The sequence below is a fragment of the Amphibalanus amphitrite genome, unplaced genomic scaffold (genome assembly GCF_019059575.1).
Source record: "Amphibalanus amphitrite isolate SeventyFive unplaced genomic scaffold, NRLGWU_Aamphi_draft 000464F_arrow, whole genome shotgun sequence".
Classification (NCBI taxonomy): Eukaryota; Metazoa; Arthropoda; class Thecostraca; order Balanomorpha; family Balanidae; genus Amphibalanus; species Amphibalanus amphitrite.
In genome coordinates this window covers 137,187-156,617 of record NW_024881958.1, presented here as the reverse complement: position 1 = coordinate 156,617, position 19,431 = coordinate 137,187, and the positions used below count along the sequence as shown (strand labels likewise).

Sequence of the window (19,431 nt, the reverse complement as noted above, 5' to 3'; positions counted from 1 at the left end):
CCTGTGGTGCATTTATTCATACATGGATGCACACATGCAATCATACATAAGTTAGGAAGTGATGTTGATGCAGATCGGTGCAATATTGCGCGACCTGTCGCTATGGGAGGTATGTTCTATACCAGTTCCACTGAATTGTGAATGGGTCACAGCTGACACCAGCCGGTGCCCTGCCCCGGTGACCCTGGAAGCGTCCCGAGAGCCAATCTTCTGGGCTGAGGCGGCGCCGGCGGCGACATCACAGGGCGGAGGTGAAAGGTGCGTCTGACCGCCAGGTGTGGAGGGCGCTCGGCCCGGCTCGTCCCGTCCCGGCGCCGTCTCACGTATAAAGGCCCCACCCGTGGTCAGAGGGGCAGTGCCATCACGGATCGGACAGTGTGTGTGCCTGTGTGATATTCTCACCGTCTCAAGTCATGAAGCTGGTAAGTGCCGAGCTCTCAATGTGTCAGAGGCGTCAGTACGATCAGATGCTTCAATATGATATAGCACGCATAAAGTGATGTGCTCATACGGTTCATAAAGATCCCTTACCCCACTAAGATGTTCCAAATGTCTCACATATCTCCTTTGCTGCTTTCGGAAAGTTTTAGCAGGTTCTCGAAATGTGTAAAATTCATAACTTCAGGAGCTGTTCTATTGTCAAGCGTGATTCTCTTTTACATTGCATTATGGCAAAATAAATTGCATTGCTGATCTCTTCGGAGGCTTTGGCACCAGAAACCTTGTAATATTCTAACTGCGAATCCTTTTTGCCTGAAACATTTTCAGTTGAATGTCATGGGAACCAGGACACCCATAGTGGTACTGCTTGCGCTTGTTCATAATAAAAGTAGCAGTTATCTGAGTGAACTGAGCAATTATCTGTTGTCATATAAGTCTAGATTATTTTGTAATATTATGTTCCACGTAAGCACATTAGACCAAAACACAGCATTCACTTTTATCTCAGCTGGTTCATTGATTGGGGTCTGTACAGGCTTGGTATGCCTGCCTATCTTATACGAAAAAAAAACAATCAAGCGTGATTTACTAGTGAAGTGGTCTCTGGATGCTTCAGTATACAGCTAATGCACAAAGGGCGATCAAATGGCACAATGGTCTGTAGCAGCTGTCTACCAACTTCAAAATTACAGACAGTAAGTGTGCGAGCTTTCAGAAGCTGACCGAGCGCCCCGCTCCCCCAGATCGTTCTGGTGTGTCTGGCGGCCGTGGCCCTCGCCCGGCCTCAGGAGTTCTCCGCCGACCCCGAGCTGGAGGCCCTGCGCGACCGCGACCGTAACGCCGAGATCACCAGCTACCAGAACGAGCAGACCCAGGACGGCGGCAACGTGCACTCGTTCACGGCCACCAACGGCATCGAGCGCCAGGAGGAGATCCGGCTGCAGGAGGTCCGCGTCATCAACGAGAACGGAGACGAGGAGTTCCGCCTGGTGCCCTTCTACACCGGCGAGTTCAAGTGAGTCGCCGGACTTTGGCATGTGATGCGAACGCGAATCATTATGCGTTGCGATAGCTGCAATAGACAAATGAGTTCCTCGTAGCCCCGTAGTGCTACACTTTCGTAGCTCAACTACCTGGGGCTCCAATAAGAGAAGTTAGAGCTTCTTGCAAATATTGATGCTTCGATGCAAATCGGTGCGACTAAATGAGCTCCAGCGTCGTTTCAAGCTCAGCTACGGTCCATCCATTGACAAAACAGTTCATTACCAGCTTCAGTTATGTGCAGACGACAATGTGGAACATCTGTCCGATCTCCCCAACCCTTGTGACACCGTCCACCTACAGACTATTCTAACAAGTTTCATTTTTCCGCAGGTTCCCGAACCCCGACGGCACCTTCACGACCCGGCGGTACTACACCGATGAGACCGGCATCCACTTCGAGGGCGACGACCTGCCCGTGGCGCCCCAGGCCTTCTAGAGCGGCGTCCCAGCCCGCCCTCCGACCATCCTCATCACTCAGTCTGTACTCATGTCAAGTCACGCCGTCCCGTCGCGGCGGCCCGTCTCGAAAGCTCGGCTCGCGTTGTTGTGATAAGACGGTATTGTCCATTGTGCTGTAATACATTGTTATATCGACGTGATTTGCTCTGTTTGAGGCATTGCGAAACAATGGGATCGAAGATATTGAGATGGGCGTCGAGGGGCCACGCAAGTAGAAGGGATAGCTACACAGCATTGCTCTAATAACTGGCCCGTAACGCTTTGCGTTTTGTCATAAAGAGCAGCGAGGGTTAGAAAAAGCCACTTTCCTGCCACCTGCAACGCATTTTTATGTAATATCTGTCTCCAAAATGGACAAGTTGGCATTGGCCCTTCACCGAGCCCCGTTGTTTTTCAACAAAGTCAATGGGAAACAGCGGTATAATCCACTGCCAAAGCCGTTTCGGTTGTATTTATTGCCGACGTGCAGAAGAAATACGAGTAGACCAGAACACGAATGGCTGGTACCGAACTAAAAGTTATCAGGTCACCTGGTGACATGTAAGGTCAGATGACCGGTCCCAGGTCAGCATGCGATTTTGGTGCCGTACGTTTGTGATATCCAGCTACATTGCTTGATTAACCGTTGTTATAAAAAGCTGATGTGCACTGACCTAAGGCCAATAAAAGGTCAAATCTGTCCAGTTCAAGAGGAGACTCATCTTAGGAGGTCGAGTTCGATAGTATTGGACTTGGCAGCTTACTATAACTTCAGCTGTAACTATTTTGACTAGCAAAAAAAAAACATAATCGGGTATTATTGAAAAAATAACCTCAAATGGACTCAGTGACGTCAGACATGACGTCGTAGAAAACCCCAAATGCACAATTTGGCTTCGGCTCTTGCCAGGATAAAATGGGCCATAAGGCCTAACTGCAGCACATCAGCATATGGCTCTAACAAAAATCACTATCGAAAAAAAAAATGCTGCAGATCTTTCATTACCTGAATGACCTCAGGGACATAAGAAGTGCTTATGAGCACTGAAAACACTTTGGAAGAACGTTAAGAACGTACAAGGGTATTTAGACCCCTGTGGGGTAAAATGTTATGCCACCGTTTTTCAGAACCCCCATGGTTCTTCACGTAGACGGCTTTGCATTCTCATCAAAGGAATCCACACGATTCTTCCAAAGACTCTTATGAGGTTTAGGGTTTATAATAAGAGCGTTCTTAGCACCTAGATAAGAACCCCAAAGGGTCTGTGAAGAGGTCCCTGAGGTTTATAGGGAAACCACCCTGTGTTCTGAATATCGGTTGTAGAACCCTTTCAGTTCTATTGCAATACCGCAAAATCCCCGTTCATTCGTCTATTGAACCTCCCATGCATTGCCATCGACCTGCGCCGTCACATCTGCTGCGCAAACACAGTATTTGATATACCTTAAAATGTATTACCTTCCTCTTTACTCTGAGCAATCAGCCTGCAAGTCTCGAGTCAGGAACAACCAGCCCACAACCAGCCCATGCGATCAGCCCGCAACCAACCCGCATTCAGCCTACGATCAGCCCGCAATCAGCCTGCAGGAACGCTTTCCCCTCGGCCGTGTCACTTGTCTTACACATCCAAGCCAAATAACTGCAGAGCCTTTCGGGTATGTCTAATTATTCAGGTTGATTCCTTCACGCTCAGGGTTGCTTTCTGTACAAATATGAACACATTTTTAGCTTTAGCAAGTTGATGTTTTCCCAAACACAGTATGCGCTATCGCCCATGTCAGCAGCAGGGTGGCGATATCGCATTCTCCCAAATCACATACAGTTTCTCCTTCCACCATCAGCTTCAAGCCAGCGTTTTCGACGATGTCGACGTCTCCGCGCGCCAGGACGCTCTCCTCAGACTCCAGGGCCTCAATCAGATGGCCTCGTCCCCTAGAATGAAGAGTCGGGCGGATGCGTTATTCAACAGGCAGGGAGTAAAGAAACTTAGATTGACTTCAGAGACCATGAGCCTACTCCAAAAATAAAATAATGCACTTAACATATAAAGTGCAGCTAGATAAAATATTGCACTAATCAGCAAGAACATATGTTTATTAAAATCTGCCAAATTTATACCTAAACCAGTTGACCCCAAAATTGCAAGCTGATTCTATTCCTGATTTATCTTCATTTGGAAGATTTGTCTAAATAACACATGCATAATTTAAGCTATGGGGCATTTATACAACATATAAATACTTACTGCATTGATTGGTCTTGCATATGAAATTTCTTCATCCAATGCATTCATCCATGCATTTGAAGAGCGTTGTGATATTGCTTATCATTGTCAATAACAAGTAATATAGATAATACACAACACTTGACAAGCCAAAAATTATCCTTATTTCAGTTCTTCAATATTCGATTACTTGCCATTCACCCAATCTTGCACCAGCCGCTCGCCACTGCACAAAGCGTGATCCAACGCGATTGAAAAATGGCGATCGCTTCCGGTGGACGCTAGAACGTGGTACCGCGGGCGTGGTCTTGATGAAAGCCATTACACTGATCAAACCACAACCCCTTCTTCTTAAACCCGATGCTAGTTCGTGCAAAACCTTCCGAGGGTTTATCTTTCGCGCGCTTTGTGTGACGTAATATCACGTGACTAGGGAGAACGAAGAAGAATCGGTGTTGGTCGAGTTGAAGTCCCCTGGGGCCGCTAAGACTGCACGCGAAGAAGCAGCACGTGTCTTCGGTCTATGTGAAACACTGTGTGTGTTCTTCATGAACCAGACGTTCTGCTTCGCCTCTAAGCCAGTTTACCCTAATACCCAAAAAACCTAAGTGTGGAATATTTTAAGATGCTTTTGCATTACGTTCTTTCAACTTGTTTTCAGTGAGTGCTATATGTACCGGTTCAATGTGTCATGTCTACCTATAACCCGATGTTTGAGAGTGTTTAGTATGGCTTTCTTCCAAAAGAAAAGCAGTTCAATGCTCTACAATTGACTGATTGACAGGATACAAAATCGACTGAACCTTAGACACATAGTTTATACCTAATCTTGCTTCACCAATCGCCGAAAGGGTCAAAGCGATCGTTCAGTTGGTGTACTTAGCTTTAGCGAGCATTATCTTTTTTTCTGAGTTGAGGTCACTTGGCGTGACCTGGTGTCCAGCTGGTGACCTACATTGAAAGATCTGGGTCTCAATTGTTAACTTGTGAAGGAAATATGCATGTGTTCCAAGAACGGCGGCGCATCGCATCCCTTCCTTAGATATTCGCGAAAAACCGCAAGGGGGTTTCCCTCCCCCCCGCGCCGGACGCAGACTAATGAAAGGACCACAAAACTGATCTAATGTCAGGTCTCAGATATCAAATTTTGAGATAAACTTTTTGTACAATCTATAGGTACGTAATTCCCTCATCAATCACTGAACGTTGCAAAACGATTATTCTGTTTGTGTGGCAATGTCGAACCTATATATAACTTTCCCTAGGGTGAGGTCACTTAATTTGACCTGGGGACCTGACCTTGAACGATCTGGGTCTGAAAATCTAATAACATGTGTAAAAAAGGCGTCCGATAAGGACTGCAAAAGGTGTTGCACGCTGCGCCAGCGATTGTAAAATACTCGTGGAAAATCGCAAGGGGCTGTTCAACCTTCTCGTAGGGCGCGAGCTAATTTTTAAAAGCAGGCCATAACCAACAATTTACCATGCCTCATTCATAAGTATTCAATGATGTGCTTATGTTTATCACTTACCGCATGCTGACAGCGGTAAAAATGAGCACAGATATCGAATGGTGATGACGACTGACGTCTAAGAGAATGTTCAATGCCAGCCTTGAGTGGAATGCACTCTGCAGATTGAATGGCGCCATGTGCATCGGATCTTACTCCGCAGTCCGCACCCACGCGACGGGACAATATCACGCTGGTTCCCGGCCTCCACGCCGTGTACTACACACTCTAGATCGCCGCAGTGTGACATGAATAGTAATTGTGAATGCGCGGTCGGTTCGTCCGTCCGCGCACTGCGTGACAGCTGGATGGGGCCGGTAGGGGGACTGTACCCCGACTGACCGGTATGGCGGCTCAGTGGAGATGGTTCCACCGCTCCTATAAAACCGGACTGTCCGCCCAGGCAGCCACCAGTGCTGTCCAGGAGTCCACGTGTGTGTGTTTGCTGCCCATCTCAGACATTGACCGTGTCATGAAGCTGGTGAGTGATTGGAAATATTTTGAACAAGTGACCTCTCGAAATCCTCACAGTGGTTTGTGGCTACAGTCAGACAAAGTGATTTTTTGCTACATATTCACGTGCAAGACGAATACGTGAAAATTGATTTTGAAAATATTTTCACATTTTTTCGTCAAATTGCACTGAATAGACATCAATAGTTATTTTGATATAATCCATTTTAGCAGAAGGTAAACAAAAAAAGTATCGCGAAAGAAAAACTCAGACAGCTTTCCAAATTCTCCAATTTATTCGATACGCAAGTCTTATAAAAAAAAATACTACTCTCGACAGCCATAATTCTCACTGAAACTTCTCCACTTGCAACATGATGTTAAAGGGACTATCCCACCTTTAACATGGGGTTTGAGTTGAGATAGCCAAGTTTGCGGCGAGGTTCAGAAACCACTATCTATCTAGGTTGCAACCCCCGCGGCCTCTTGGTGTTGAGGAAATTCGTTCCCTTCATTTGAAAATGGGCCTTGTGCTAGGCCCTATCTTCAAGATGGAGCGACCGTTATAGTGTGACGTCACCTCGTTTAGTCATTCTGATTTAAATGGGTTTGTTCGTTGAAAAATCGCTTAAAACTTGGTCTGAACTTTGTTGTGGTGCCTACAGAGTAAAAAGAATCAGCTTTATGACAGTAATGTGGCATGGGGAAGGAGGTAATTTTGGGCTGTGACGTCACATATTTGAAAGTTTGTGTTTGGAATATGGGAAGCCTAAGATGTTTAATGAAAAATAAATGCCAGAACCGTGTTCCTGGTCATCCAATCTATAAAGTCGGGCACAATTTAACTGGTTTTAACAACATTTTAGAGGGTGGGATAGGCCCTTTAATTGGAACAACCCTTGCTGTCGGCAGCTCGTTCTGGCGTGTCTGGCTGCCGTGGCCCTCGCCCGGCCTCAGGAGTTCTTCTCTGACGCCGAGAGGGAGGCCATCCGCGACCGCGACCGTTTCGCCGAGATCACCAGCTTCGAGAACCAGCAGACCCAGGACGGCGGCAACGTCAATTCGTTCACGGCCACCAACGGCCTGGAGCGCCAGGAGGAGATCCGGCTGCAGGAGGTCCGCGTCATCAACGACGATGGGCAGGAAGAGCTCCGCCTCGTGCCCTTCTACACCGGGTCCTTCACGTAAGTGGATATCTTCGTTAATGAATCTTGAACGAATAACTTGGCGACGACAGCGTAAGGACTTGGATACTTGTCAAGATAGCTAAATGTCCTTTGCTGCTTTACCGTTTATTTTACTTTCTTTCCAATACATTTGCGTCCCTCTCAATGGTGCTTCCCGCTTGCGCGGGCCTCGAGTGGTAATTGATCTTTTCAAGATAAAAAGTTTAGAAGTCACGCAGCCTAGAAGCTTTAGCAGACCTACGAGTAGATCGTGTGAGCCCATTATTTACGGTCCACAACTGCAGCATCCGTTGCAAAGTCGTCTAACACACAATTTCATTTTTCTGCAGGTTCCCGAACCCCGACGGCACCTTCACGACCCGGCGGTACTACACCGACGAGACCGGCATCCACTTCGAGGGCGACGACCTGCCCGTGGCGCCCCAGGCCTTCTAGAGCGGCGTCCCTGCAGGCCTTCTAAATCGACACTCACCATTTCATCCGCACCATTCTCACTCCGCTTTCGCCAGCCAGCCCACAAAACGATAACGATTATCTCGTGGCAAGTGTCAGCACTCAGCGATCAAACGGCGTGGTGATCCCATTACTTGTTCATGTGAAGCAATACATGTTTATTGTTATTACTTGTGACTGTTCGTTGTGGTGTCCGACAGAATAGCATGCAGGGTGAGATAAGGCCGCCATTTAGCGCAGTTCATCGCAAGGATGTTATGGGGTACAAGTAAACGGGAAAACTAGCGCGAAAGCATACCATTGGAACATAGCCAGTTGGCAGAAGTGCCGACAAGTCAAGCTACCACATCAGACGACGCAGACACATGTACTTTGTATATTATACCGACTAATGGTATGCCGGATGCCGAGGCTCAGTGCTCCAGTCACTGGTGAAGCAACCAGTGAGAAGTCAGAAGTGGTAATTAGATGTTACAGAAATACGTTAAGGACAGGAGGGAAGGCTTCCCAGACATCCCACCCTGCCACAAGTGGGATGTGTAAAAAAGTATTAGTAGCCGAAGCCTTATTGTATTTGCCGAACAACTGCATTAAAAAACACCTATCTATACCCAAAGGGTAAAATAAACTGGTGCAGATTGTACGTTGAAGGTCAACCGGTGACCTTTGAGGTCAGGTCAAGTGTTCCTAGGTGGGGGCTCAATATTTGGTGAATAATTTGACCGAAAAATGGTCGCAGGACAGCGATTTTGACACCGTCGTGTTCATCATGGTCAAGCGCGTCAAATGGTACTTACAATTTGTGTTTGGGTGAAGTCAGCTTGTGATGTTTACGTCTGGTCAATGTCTAGTCAAAGCCACTCAAGTCACAAAGTTAGTCCAAGGAAGCCACGCTGCATAGCTCTTCGGCAAGTCTTCCTGAGTCCATTGATGGCTTTCCCGACTCGCTAGCACATTTATGTAGTCTGTTAGCTTTTGACGAACAATTCCGATAACCATAGTGAGTGACATCATTTATGACGTAGCAAAATTGTTTCAAGTCCTGCTTGCAAGGAGTGTATGCAAACATGGTTCCATACTCCTGAGAAGATTCTAGATCATTTCTCGCGCCAAACTAATAGTTCCCATATTTCCACCATTGACTTACAATGGTGAGGTCAACTGTCAAGTGACTGACCTGACCTCAGGTGATCTTTATGAAAAATAAAAAAAATGAGAGGGTTTGAGAGTTTGCCGAGCTCCGCAAGTTTCATCTCCATTCGAAAGGCCCTCTGGCACTGCGTGATTAAGGACGTTGCAGCACTTTTGCTCACTTATGAGGCCACTAGTGCCTTGTGAGTCATGACCTCATAAGAAGTGGCCTGACCTGAACTGAAGATGCCGTTGACGTCACAAGATCCGGCTCAAATCAAAAGTCAGGTGCGTCAACATTTAGCTTATGTACTATCGCCATCAGCGTTCCGAGCAATAATAATAATAATAACGTCCTGGGGACCCTTCCCAAAGCTTTGAACCGGCCAGGTGGGACCTAATCTCGATTAACCCGCGCTCCACTGGGGTCTGCGTATAACACGCCCCACTGGGGGAGGGGGCTATTCATAGCCCCCCCCCCCCTCCTAACTCCGAAACTACTGGGCCGATCGTCAAAATTCAAACAGCGTCTGATAGCCCCGGAAAAACTGTTGAGCGAAACCTAATTTCATTGACCTCGAGGTCACCGATGACGTCAAAGGTCAGGTCAAAGTAAAAATTATTAGCATTTTGGCTTGTTAACGTTTTGGGCTCTGGCCGCCGTCTTACAGGTCAGATCAGTCTCATTTTTGGTTCACACACTCGTGAACAGATGCTCTAGATACCCTGAGGGTACCAAACTTGTACTTTGATTTTCAGGTCAAGGTCAGGTCATCACAGGTCACGAAAATATTATATTACGCGTCGATCACGTGACACATGTTTTATGGTCCATTTAGGCCAAAGATTTCGAATTTGATGTCGTCTGTGTCATTCGAGGTCATTTTGAGTTGAATTTAGCTTAGGTCAGGTCACTTTCAGGTCAAAAAAGGTCAAATTTTGAAGTTATAATTTTTCAATAGAAAAGGTGTCTATTGGATGCAGTGTGAGCTCAGGAACACGATGGTGCTATTTATATTGGCGTACGATGTCAAATACGTGGTGAAAAAATTGATTTGAAAGATTAATAATTGTGAATTTTTTGCAATAATGCATATAACTTGGTCATTTTTGAAGATATTTAGCTAAAACTTGCTAGAGTTAGTCATAATAACGCGTTCTATCACATATATTCCGTTTTTTACGAAAAGTCATAAACTTTTTGGAAAAAAATGTAAAAATGTAAATTTTGAATTTTATTATATGCAATTTTCAAAATATTCAAAATTTCGAAAATCCGAGATATCAGTTTGATAGCGCATTCTATTCTGAGTCCTCTCATGCAAAGAAATTGGATCTAGCTTAAAAACTGAGCCCTTGGGAGCGATTGCTGTGGTTTAATGTTTTGCGTCGAAATCGGCCGAACATGACGTCACTCTGACGTCATTTCCGGCCGACCTATGGTAGCTTCGAAGTTCAAATTTTGACACAAGGTGTCAAATTAATGCAGCCGAAGGTACTGAAAGTTTGACGTCGATACGTCAAGCGGTTTGGAAGTTATTGCAGAAAAACGGGAGGGAGGACTATAAATAGCCCCCCCCCCCAGTGGGGCGCGGTTAACCCTCGCCCTGGCAGGGGGTCGATGCGACCCCCCCTAAGGTTTTTCGAAGATAGCGTAAAAACGGCGGCGCGCAGCGCCGCCAAATTTGGCACAGCCTATGGGGCAACCTTTTTACATATGACCTGAAAATTTCAGGTCCGAGTGACCTTGGGTCAGGTCACCAGGTCAGAAAAACCGGTACAAGGTCATGGTCAAATTTCAATTTTATTTTTGCACCTGTCCAACTCACAGTTTTGAACTGATTTCCTTCAAACTTTCAGGATGTGCTAAGTTCACCGAGTTGTATAACATATAGTTCGGGTTTTTTTGAAGTCACTGACCTGAGGTCAGTTAGAGGTCATGACGTCGTAATGTTAAGCCTACGGGAAAATACTAAATTCGGAAAATACTGGAGATATCCGCTTCGTTCTATCACTTTTGTGCTTTGAAACCACAGTGCTTAACAGCAGGTCACTTGGTGCTTCTTTGTTTGGTGTACTTATCCATGGGTCAGGTCAAATGAGGTCAACTGAGGTCAAATGACGTTTTTGCCAATAACTTGGCACATAATGACGCTAGAGCTTAAAAATGGTATCATTGTGTTCCTGGTGATCAGCCGAATCGAATGATATGCGATATGATGCAATTTGGTTAACTTGAACTTAATTTATTAATTTAAGTTTACTTAAAATTTAAGAAAAACTTTAAGTACACTTAATCAGGCTAAAAAGTATATCATTCGACGCACCTTGACGTGCTGAGTTCACTGGTGCTTTTGTTTTTGCGCTATCTTAATTAGATCAAAAGTTATAAGCAAAAAACTTTTGACCTGTTTTTAGCGAAATTTTTATATTTATACCCCCAAAACCCCCCTAAATATTGACCTAGAGCAACCAAATTTGCACAGGGGCGAGAACTCCAGGGGGCCCACCTACCTACCAAATTTGGTGTTTCTAGGTGCCATAGGAGCCAATCGCGAGGGGGGGTCGATGCGACCCCCCCCCCCTGCCAGGCCGTGTTATGAAAAATGTCCTGCCAGGGCGAGGGTTAAGCATCATTTCACCGATCGATCATTTGCATCCAAGTCACCCTTAGACGCTCAAGACGCAAAGGCGGCCAATGCTGGCGCTCAGACGGTGCCCATTCCGTATGACGTGATAGCCATTGACCAGACGTAAAAACAACAGAGGTAACGATAACAACAGGCATGTATTGCATCACAGGAGACAATGTAATGGATCACCGTATCAACTGGTGTGTAATGACTCACGATGACTATGTCATCTAAAAGTGTTGAGTGAGGGTAGGTGCTTCTGCGCCTGCTGATGTTCAGTATGGCGAAGCTGTCGACTTAGAAGGGCTGGGGCGCCACGGGCAGGTCAGCACCCTCGAAGTGGATGCCGGTCTCGTCGGTGTAGTATTTCCTCTCGGTGAAGGTGCCGTCGGGGTTCGGGAACCTGCAGAGAGAGGATCGTCGTTAGTTGGACACTGACAAAGATAATTACCAGAAGCAAAAAAGCACTAAGATGAGTAGGTAATTACGCAAGCAACATTTCTCCAGAATATCTTTTGTCCAAATAAGCACTAGAGGAAAAAAGAACTAGGAGAAAAGAAAAAAAAGAAAAAAAAATCAAAGAGCAAGTGCCTCGACTTTGAAGCCGAAGGATTGCAAACTGGTTGGTCATCGTACCTATCGCTAGGCAAGCAAGTCACAAAATGTAGGTAAGAGGTACTTCACTATTCCCAGGATGACGGCGCTACGCCTATCCGAAATCCTCTTAGGTTCCCCAATCTTCCCCGTCGAATGAAAGTCTTTTGCATGTTGGGCCACTGAATTGCGAAACACGTACTAAGTTGGTAGGCACCAGGTTTCAATGCTAGTTATCCAGGTCCTGTAGCTTTTGCACAGCTGAGGTTCTGGTGGTGAACTGTATGTATAGTTGGATGACCTTTTTACTACCGCGGAAGTTGTATACGTACTTGAAGGATCCGGTGTAGAAGGGCACCAGACGGTACTCCTCCTGGCCATCCTCGTTGATGACGCGGACCTCCTGCAGCCGGATCTCCTCCTGGCGCTCCAGGCCGTTGGTGGCCGTGAAGGAGTTGATGTTGCCGCCGTCCTGGGTCTGCTGGTTCTCGAAGCTGGTGATCTCGGCGTAGCGGTCGCGGTCACGGAGGGAATCCGCCTCAGGCTCCGAGAAGAACTCCTGAGGCCGGGCGAGGGCCACGGCCGCCAGACACGCCAGAACGATCTGTAACACAGCCACAGTGGTCAGTCACGTGCGATCGCAGGACACTGCGCAAGGCTTTTCCTTTTTGGTGAATCATCACGCTAACATCTGAAATATATGTGGAAGCGGCGGCACGATTCACTGTTCATTTTATCTTCCTTTTGGCAGCACTCACCAGCTTCATAACTGCGGGTTGAGGACGAGACGGGCGCACAGTGGAGTCAGTCAGATGGTTCTGATGCCCACTGCAGGGAGGAGGCCGGTTTTATAGGTGCCGCGTGGCCCGCTGACCGGCCGCACCGGTCCATCGACACGGTGGGTACGTGCCGCAGCCTCTGCCGCCCCGCCTCGGCGCACCAGGCGGGTGAATTGGCTGAGCAGAAGGCCGCAACGTGATGGAAGCGTTTGGAACGCATTGCCGTGGTGTCATACGGCTGAGTTGCAATCTAACCGGTAAGCGACTAGGTGGAAGATTGGGCTAACGGATCACTAATGATATGCGGAACGGGAAGATTAGGCTGATGATTTGCAATACGCTCTGATACTTTTGTGGCCCTTGTGAAATGCAATAAGAAAATGATGAAGGCCTTTGTTTATGCTAAGATGTTGACCTGACATAGGGAATAACTTTGGATAAATGCGTGAACTCTGTTTCATGAACAAAAGCTCTCCTTCAGTTCTCAAACATTTTTCTACGATGGCCAATTGGTCATTGTCAACTTCTGTTCGACAACCGTTACCGTCGGTAGCAGGACGATAAAACAAAGCAATACGTGGCTTAATTCATGTATATTTTCACGAATCCGGCATGCATTTCACAAAGATCATGCAAAACTAAGCGTCATTATTTTGCGTCTTTGATCGGTTTGCCCGATCATCCACCATAAAAATGCGATGGTGCACTAACACTCAAAACAATCTTTCGGCCTACCGTTTGCCTTTAGAATACCGCAGATAGCAAACTGATCTGAGCAATGAAGATCTTTAGGAATCGTCAGAGAAAGACGCAGTCTTTCCCGGAGATCCATTACACTGTATGTCAGCGTGCCGTGTGTCTCTTGCCTCTCCAGTTCTCATTCATGTTTATATCATCAGCCATTTTACGTTGCTACAAACATCAATATACATACTGCAATTTTAGGGCAGTTTGACAGGTCTGGGGTGCAGGACTTCACTCTCACCATCGTTATCAACAAGTCGACATAAACCACCGCTCTTCAACCACTTCCCACCTTGACCTCACTTCGGACCGACCTCACCGTCAGCTCACTGAAGCAGACTCCTCCTGCGGCCGCTGCACGCCCCTCACCCCACGCCCCCACTGCAGTCCCCGGAGGATCGTTCACGGCAGGCGTCTACTGCAGTGCCTGCGGGATCGAGTCGCCCACGGCGTGGAAGCCCGTCTCGTCGGCCTCGTACTGCACCTCGATGAAGGTGCCGTCCGGCTGCTGGTACTTGAACGAGCCCCGGTAGACGGGCACCCGGACCGTCTTCTGCTTGCCGTCCTCGCCAGTCACGGTCAGCTCCTTGATGAAGACGCCCTCCTCACGTTGGATGCCGTTCCCCGTCTCGTAGCTGGAACCGGAGAGCGAACATTCGTCAGACACTCAGCGAACCCGGAGTCACGAGCTGAGGCGAAAAGTGCACTGAGTGAGTTGGAAAGTTCAGCAATTACAACATCGTAGTTTCTTCTTGCAGACAATATTTCAAGAAATATGACCTGTTTCGTCTCATCTTGTTGGGAAAGATATTTTATTGGGAAAACAAGACATAACTTTTCAGATGTTCGGCGAAAAGATATCAAATGAAGCCCTGTTTGTTTGAAACATCAGCCCGTTTGAGCATTTCCTTCCACACAACTAGTTATTGTCCATTGGACCCACCACCTGGCCACTTTACTCACGCGTGCTGGTTGCCGCCGTCCCCGGTCGGTGCGTTCTGGTAGCGCACGATGGGTACGGGTGGGGTACGCTGCTGATTCACTCCGCTCCCGCTGTACTGCTGGGTTCCGCTCCCGCTGTACTGCTGGGTTCCGCTGCTGCTGTACTGCCGGTTCGTTCCGCCGCTGCTGTATTGCTGGGGTGCGGCGTTGCTGTACTGCTGGTTTGCAGCACTGTTGTACCGCTGCGCCGTGCCGCCGCTGTACCTCTGGCTGGCCCTGTTGGACGCTGCCGCCGCCGCGGGAGCCGGCTGCGTCCGCTGGCGGTACCCCCTAACGTCCGAGGAGGGGGTCGGGGAGGGCTGCGCGGGCTGCTCGTACTGCCGAGTGGTGCTCTCAGAGGCGGGCGGCGCGGCAGTCGTGGTGACCGCCTCCTGCGGGCTGTACGCCGGGGTAGTGGTGCCCCGAGAGGCGATACTCTGGTAGCGGTTGCGTCTCCGCGCGCTGGTGCCCCGGTACTGGGCGGCGGGGGCGGCCAGTGCCACCGCTGCGACGCACAGGATCAGAACAATCTGCAAAAACAGTCAACATCAGACACTGAACATGTGGTATCATCCAACCATAAATACTCAGTTTGAGCTTTGCAGGTCCAATTATCTTATGTAAATCGCGATGAATATGAAAATAAACCCATTTGATTCATCGCTTGCAAAAAAAGTTGAATAGATGATAAACGTTATAGGTAGATCAGTATATCTGGGGTGCTCACTCACTCGCTGCATGGTGGGCTCACGTCTCTGGCGATCTGACATGGTGTTACAGTTGCACACCTTCTCTTATAGTCGTCACGGCGTGTGACGGTGTGTGACGGCGTTACGGTGGTCGCTGGTGGCGCGTGCCGCCGCGGGCAGTGCACACCCCTACCACCGCGACGGGTGGCCCGCTCCCACGGCGGGACTCCCAGGGTGTCAAAGACGGCGAGACGAAACGGAGCCGTCTTTGAGTGTGTAGGTACTCTGTACTGGGTTGAAGAGGCCGCCTCTGACCGATTAGCGGTGGAGATTTAATTATAACAAGGCGTGTTTGCTCAAGGAATGAAGCAAAGCAATGACGGAGGCCGGAGGGTGGGATGCAATGATGGTGCATTTCATCGCGGTGTGAGCTATCGGACATAAAAGGGAGCGTTTTCCTGTGAGAATAGTACCTATGCTTCCCGAGTGTTGACATATGCGTTGCAACATTCTGGTCGTTCGCTATATCACATCGGTGTGAAAAAGACAGTGCGTTTCAGGCACCTTGTGTTCCGTTTGCAAAAGAAACTGAGGGCGTCCGTCGATTCATGAATTGTGATTGCCAAATATTGCTGCACCGTGAGGATTTCGTGCGTTCATGTGTCCTTCACATGCTGACACATATTCGATATATCGGTGCCGTTTCAGCCGTTTAAAACCACGTAATAATCGAGTGCGCGTGGTGTGGTCTGGTGACTCAAAACGGTCGGAAACGACCGCCATTATGTCAATTTTTCCAATCTGCTAACTAGCCTTCCCACGTCGGCGCGATTTTTCACGGGTCCGGCGACCGTGAAGTGGAAAACGAGTAGAGAAAATATGGTGCATGGAATGCTGCTTGTGAAGTATAATGTTCACTGCATGTCATGTCATTGTCCATGACACCAAACAATGTTCCGCAATGGCTCATGAGATGGCTACGTTTCATCAATCATGTCAATCCACTGTAAGTTTGATATATTCTGGACCGTAGAAAGCAACAGCCAGCATATGTATATTATCTATGAGGCGGAAGCCCTTCAATCATTGACAATTTGAAGCATTGCATAAACACCCGTATTCTCTGATGATCCTTGAATCTCTTAAAACTGCAGTGATGCGCAATGCGTATGCGTCTATTCAATTGCCCGTTATCCACCTCAGAGGTTATAGAGAGAAAATAAACGACGCCTAACAAAGCTCTTGTCCTCACGTGTGTCAAAATCCTGGCTCTAAGAATACGACGCATTTCCGGATCAGAACAGTCTGTGTAAATTGTCGCGTGATTTTTACCATTTCAGACCGATTAATGGTAATGTTTATAACAGATATAGCGTCTAGACATGTGACGGCAAATAATATCCAGGAACATAGCACGCGGTGAGTGCAATTTTTCTGCTCTGTATACCGCACGTAATTTGGATTTACCAGGACAGGATGGCAATTCAAGGTGACCTGATAAAGTTGCAACTTCTGTGCATCGTGGTTTAGTATGAGAAGCCGAGCATCCTGTGAGATATTTGACATTTTATCGTTTTTACGTGAAATCACTTTGGTATTGACTGAATCAATAAACAGAGCCCAAATGACGAATCAGTCCTCCTTCTCTTGCGTTATACGGTTTATTGATGTGTGTAATCTGTATTGAGTACCATCCCTCCCCAGACTCGACCACACCTTCTCCCCCCCCCCCCCCCCCACCTGTGGCCGGCACTATCCCACCGAGCGGTCACGGAGACCTGCCGTGAGTCGTGATCCCATACCGTGACGACCGTGAATTACCGCCCGTTCTCCTCTCGCGTCACTGCCGGGTGGGCGGCCACCGAGCAGAGACTGACGGGGGGAGGGGGGCAGTGGAGGGGCGGAGAGGTATCAGTCACTCTCGCCAAGGCAAGGCGGTGATACCGAGAGGCGAGATAGTTGGCCATATTGGCACGAACAGCAGTTGAAGAACTGAGAACCGGTCTGTCGGTCTCTCTGTTTGCCTCTCTCTCTCTCTCTCTCTCTCTCTCTCTCTCTCTCTCTCTCTCTCTCTCTCTCTCTCTCTCTCTCTCTCTCTCTCTCTCTCTCTCTCTCTCTCTCTCTCTCTCTCTCTCTCTCTCTCTCTCTCTCTCTCGCCCTCGCTCGCTCTCTTTCACTCCACGGTTGCTGGCACGAAGAGATAATGAAGCGAGCGGACTACGCATACCGTTTACGAGCCGCTACGGTGTGAGGCAACGGTAGCGAGATCAAGTGAGGCCATAAGCTGATAAAATTTGACAGGTTTGAAAGTGAAAATGCGGCAATGAAATGTAGCGAATCGTTATCGCTAACTCAATCATGATTTAATTGTTCTTCGTAAATTCATTTTCAATTTAAATCAAACACTAGGCTGATACTTTGCTATAGTTTCTTTTTCAACGACTCCCACATCAGAACGGATCCTGAAATTTGTCATGCTCATCAGTGCTTTCGCACAAACCTGCCATTACTGCATAATTATCATATTATTTAGAAACATATATCTAATACGCATACAGGTTGCGCAGCTTAGAAAGGCTGCATGTTTCACCAACACTTAGCTCTTATTGAAGCTCCGCCAATTCCCATAATTCGCTTCAAGCATGTCGGTTAGTCCGGAAAAACTCGGCAGCAATCCCCACAGAGCAGCTGAGACTCGACCCGAGCCGCCAGGCCCTGCACGCGAGTCGGTCAACCACCGGCATGCCTGTGAGGAAGCGGTTGCTGCCTGTTCCGAAAGTGACCGCGCCGCTCACGGCATGTGACTGCCGCGGATCATCGACACCGATGACGCCACTGGTCTCAGAGGTGACGTCACTGGGAACAGCGAGCCGGGGCGGTTCTCCGGGAAAACGGTGGGGCGTGTTCCGATCGGAGGCAACTCTCGCTTTCGCGGTGACGGGGAGAGGATTTGACGGCGGCCATTTCGGCCAACTTCACAAACCGGTATGATGTCACCAGAGCGGTGCAATTACTGAGGAAACGATTGAGAAACATCAGATCATTTCACTCGCTAATTGGTGCTGGAGATGAAATCGTAGACAGAGTGCAGCTATGATCGTGCAATGTAATGACCCTCGACAGGGATGCAGCAGAGGTCTCGATGTTAACTTTTCATGGTGTAGGTGGCTGCTGAAATTCGCTGCCAAATAATCAAAATGTAAGATGCACGACCCAGTCTATCTTTAGCCAAAAATGAATAATTCAGGTAGGTAATTTGCGAACTTTCCCGGGATCGGATCAGAGACTAATATGGCCAGCGATCACCTGCAAAAGGAGCCGGGCGCTATTTCAGCACCCGAGGTGGTGCAACTGACAAATCCAATTACTCATTGCTGTCTATTCATCTTGCAGTCTTCTTATGCGGTGGACTAGCTGAAGAGACGAGTCTGTCTCCCGTCCACCTTTCTCCGGCCGACCTTCAGCGGATCCATAGAAACTGCACCGGTAGAACTGCTCTCAGGTCTTTGTCATCGAACTACCGCAAGTCTAAGTCGACGGGGAGTTCCATTCTATGCAAATTGTTATCCGTCTTGGTTAACCGCTGCATGCCTAAGACAATACCGGTCAAATCGCCCCGGCACGAAAGCAGCTGATCGCTGAAACTGAGAGTCACGCGCCGGAGATGGCAGCCCAGGCAGCTCGTGGGCTGCATTCCCACGTGGGAGCGTGCAGAGATAATCGCGCGATATGACTCAGCAGCCTTTTCTTACTGCAGCTTGTCTTTAGCGAAAAGACTAGTTAGGTTGAAGGAATGTGAACACTGAACAGTAAAGTGATTAAAAAACATTTGTTATGGAAAAAGGAGAAATATATACAACGAGAAAATAATTCAAAATTAAACTAGCAGAGTAGAATAGCGCAATTGTTCGTGTAAAATCCAGATTAGTTTTTGCACATGCCTACCAATTATAAATGCGGCAAAACAGTCCTATACAGTCCGAATTTATTAACGCCCATTTATTCAAATAATTATTATTTAATTTGCCAGTCGAGCTTCTCCGGGAAGCCAAACATTAACTCATCAACAAAAGGTTTTGTCGTGGGTGGCAGGTCCTCCCCATGACAGCGGCATGACCGTCTTCCCAC

At 47.9% G+C, this 19,431-nt stretch overlaps 3 protein-coding genes across 6 annotated transcripts; 1 reads left to right on the top strand and 2 right to left on the bottom strand.

Annotated features, from left to right (window-relative positions):
• The first annotated feature begins 231 nt into the window (after window positions 1–231).
• On the top strand, window positions 232–7,922 carry LOC122391970 (larval cuticle protein 16/17-like). Of its 4 annotated transcripts, XM_043386352.1 has the most exons (4): window positions 317–422; window positions 1,185–1,456; window positions 1,816–1,912; window positions 7,726–7,922. In XM_043386352.1, exons 1-4 carry the CDS (start codon window positions 414–416, stop codon window positions 7,732–7,734), a joined length of 387 nt encoding a protein of 128 aa, XP_043242287.1. In that variant the 5' UTR covers window positions 317–413; the 3' UTR covers window positions 7,735–7,922. The 4 variants fall into 4 exon arrangements, with proteins under 4 accessions (XP_043242286.1, XP_043242287.1, XP_043242288.1 ...); XM_043386351.1 differs by lacking the exon at window positions 7,726–7,922 and having other exon boundaries at window positions 232–422; window positions 1,816–2,084; XM_043386353.1 differs by lacking the exon at window positions 1,816–1,912 and having other exon boundaries at window positions 7,629–7,922.
• A 3,730-nt stretch (window positions 7,923–11,652) lies between these two features.
• LOC122391969 (larval cuticle protein 16/17-like) lies at window positions 11,653–13,013 on the bottom strand. The gene is made up of 3 exons (XM_043386349.1): window positions 12,869–13,013; window positions 12,443–12,714; window positions 11,653–11,919 (listed from the first exon to the last, which is right to left on the bottom strand). The coding sequence occupies exons 1-3, from the start codon at window positions 12,875–12,877 to the stop codon at window positions 11,814–11,816; spliced, it is 387 nt and encodes a 128-aa protein (XP_043242284.1). The 5' UTR covers window positions 12,878–13,013; the 3' UTR covers window positions 11,653–11,813.
• Window positions 13,014–13,463: 450 nt separating this feature from the next.
• On the bottom strand, window positions 13,464–15,529 carry LOC122391983. Its single transcript, XM_043386369.1, has 3 exons — window positions 15,346–15,529; window positions 14,597–15,144; window positions 13,464–14,268 (listed from the first exon to the last, which is right to left on the bottom strand). Exons 1-3 carry the CDS (start codon window positions 15,382–15,384, stop codon window positions 14,049–14,051), a joined length of 807 nt encoding a protein of 268 aa, XP_043242304.1. The 5' UTR covers window positions 15,385–15,529; the 3' UTR covers window positions 13,464–14,048.
• Window positions 15,530–19,431: the final 3,902 nt, after the last annotated feature.

Excerpts from the sequence above, each read along its gene's own strand:
- LOC122391970 (XM_043386350.1), top strand. The coding sequence starts at position 6,006 with ATGGCGGCTCAGTGGAGATGGTTCCACCGCTCCTATAAAACCGGACTG. Across the intron at positions 6,141-7,024 it reads TTGACCGTGTCATGAAGCTG|CTCGTTCTGGCGTGTCTGGC; the intron begins GTGAGTGATTGG and ends TGCTGTCGGCAG. Across the intron at positions 7,297-7,628 it reads TTCTACACCGGGTCCTTCAC|GTTCCCGAACCCCGACGGCA; the intron begins GTAAGTGGATAT and ends ATTTTTCTGCAG.
- LOC122391969 (XM_043386349.1), bottom strand. Across the intron at positions 11,920-12,442 it reads TTCTACACCGGATCCTTCAA|GTTCCCGAACCCCGACGGCA; the intron begins GTACGTATACAA and ends CTCTCTCTGCAG.
- LOC122391983 (XM_043386369.1), bottom strand. The coding sequence starts at position 15,384 with ATGTCAGATCGCCAGAGACGTGAGCCCACCATGCAGCGA. Across the intron at positions 15,145-15,345 it reads GTGAGCCCACCATGCAGCGA|ATTGTTCTGATCCTGTGCGT; the intron begins GTGAGTGAGCAC and ends CTGTTTTTGCAG. Across the intron at positions 14,269-14,596 it reads GACGGCGGCAACCAGCACGC|CTACGAGACGGGGAACGGCA; the intron begins GTGAGTAAAGTG and ends CTCCGGTTCCAG.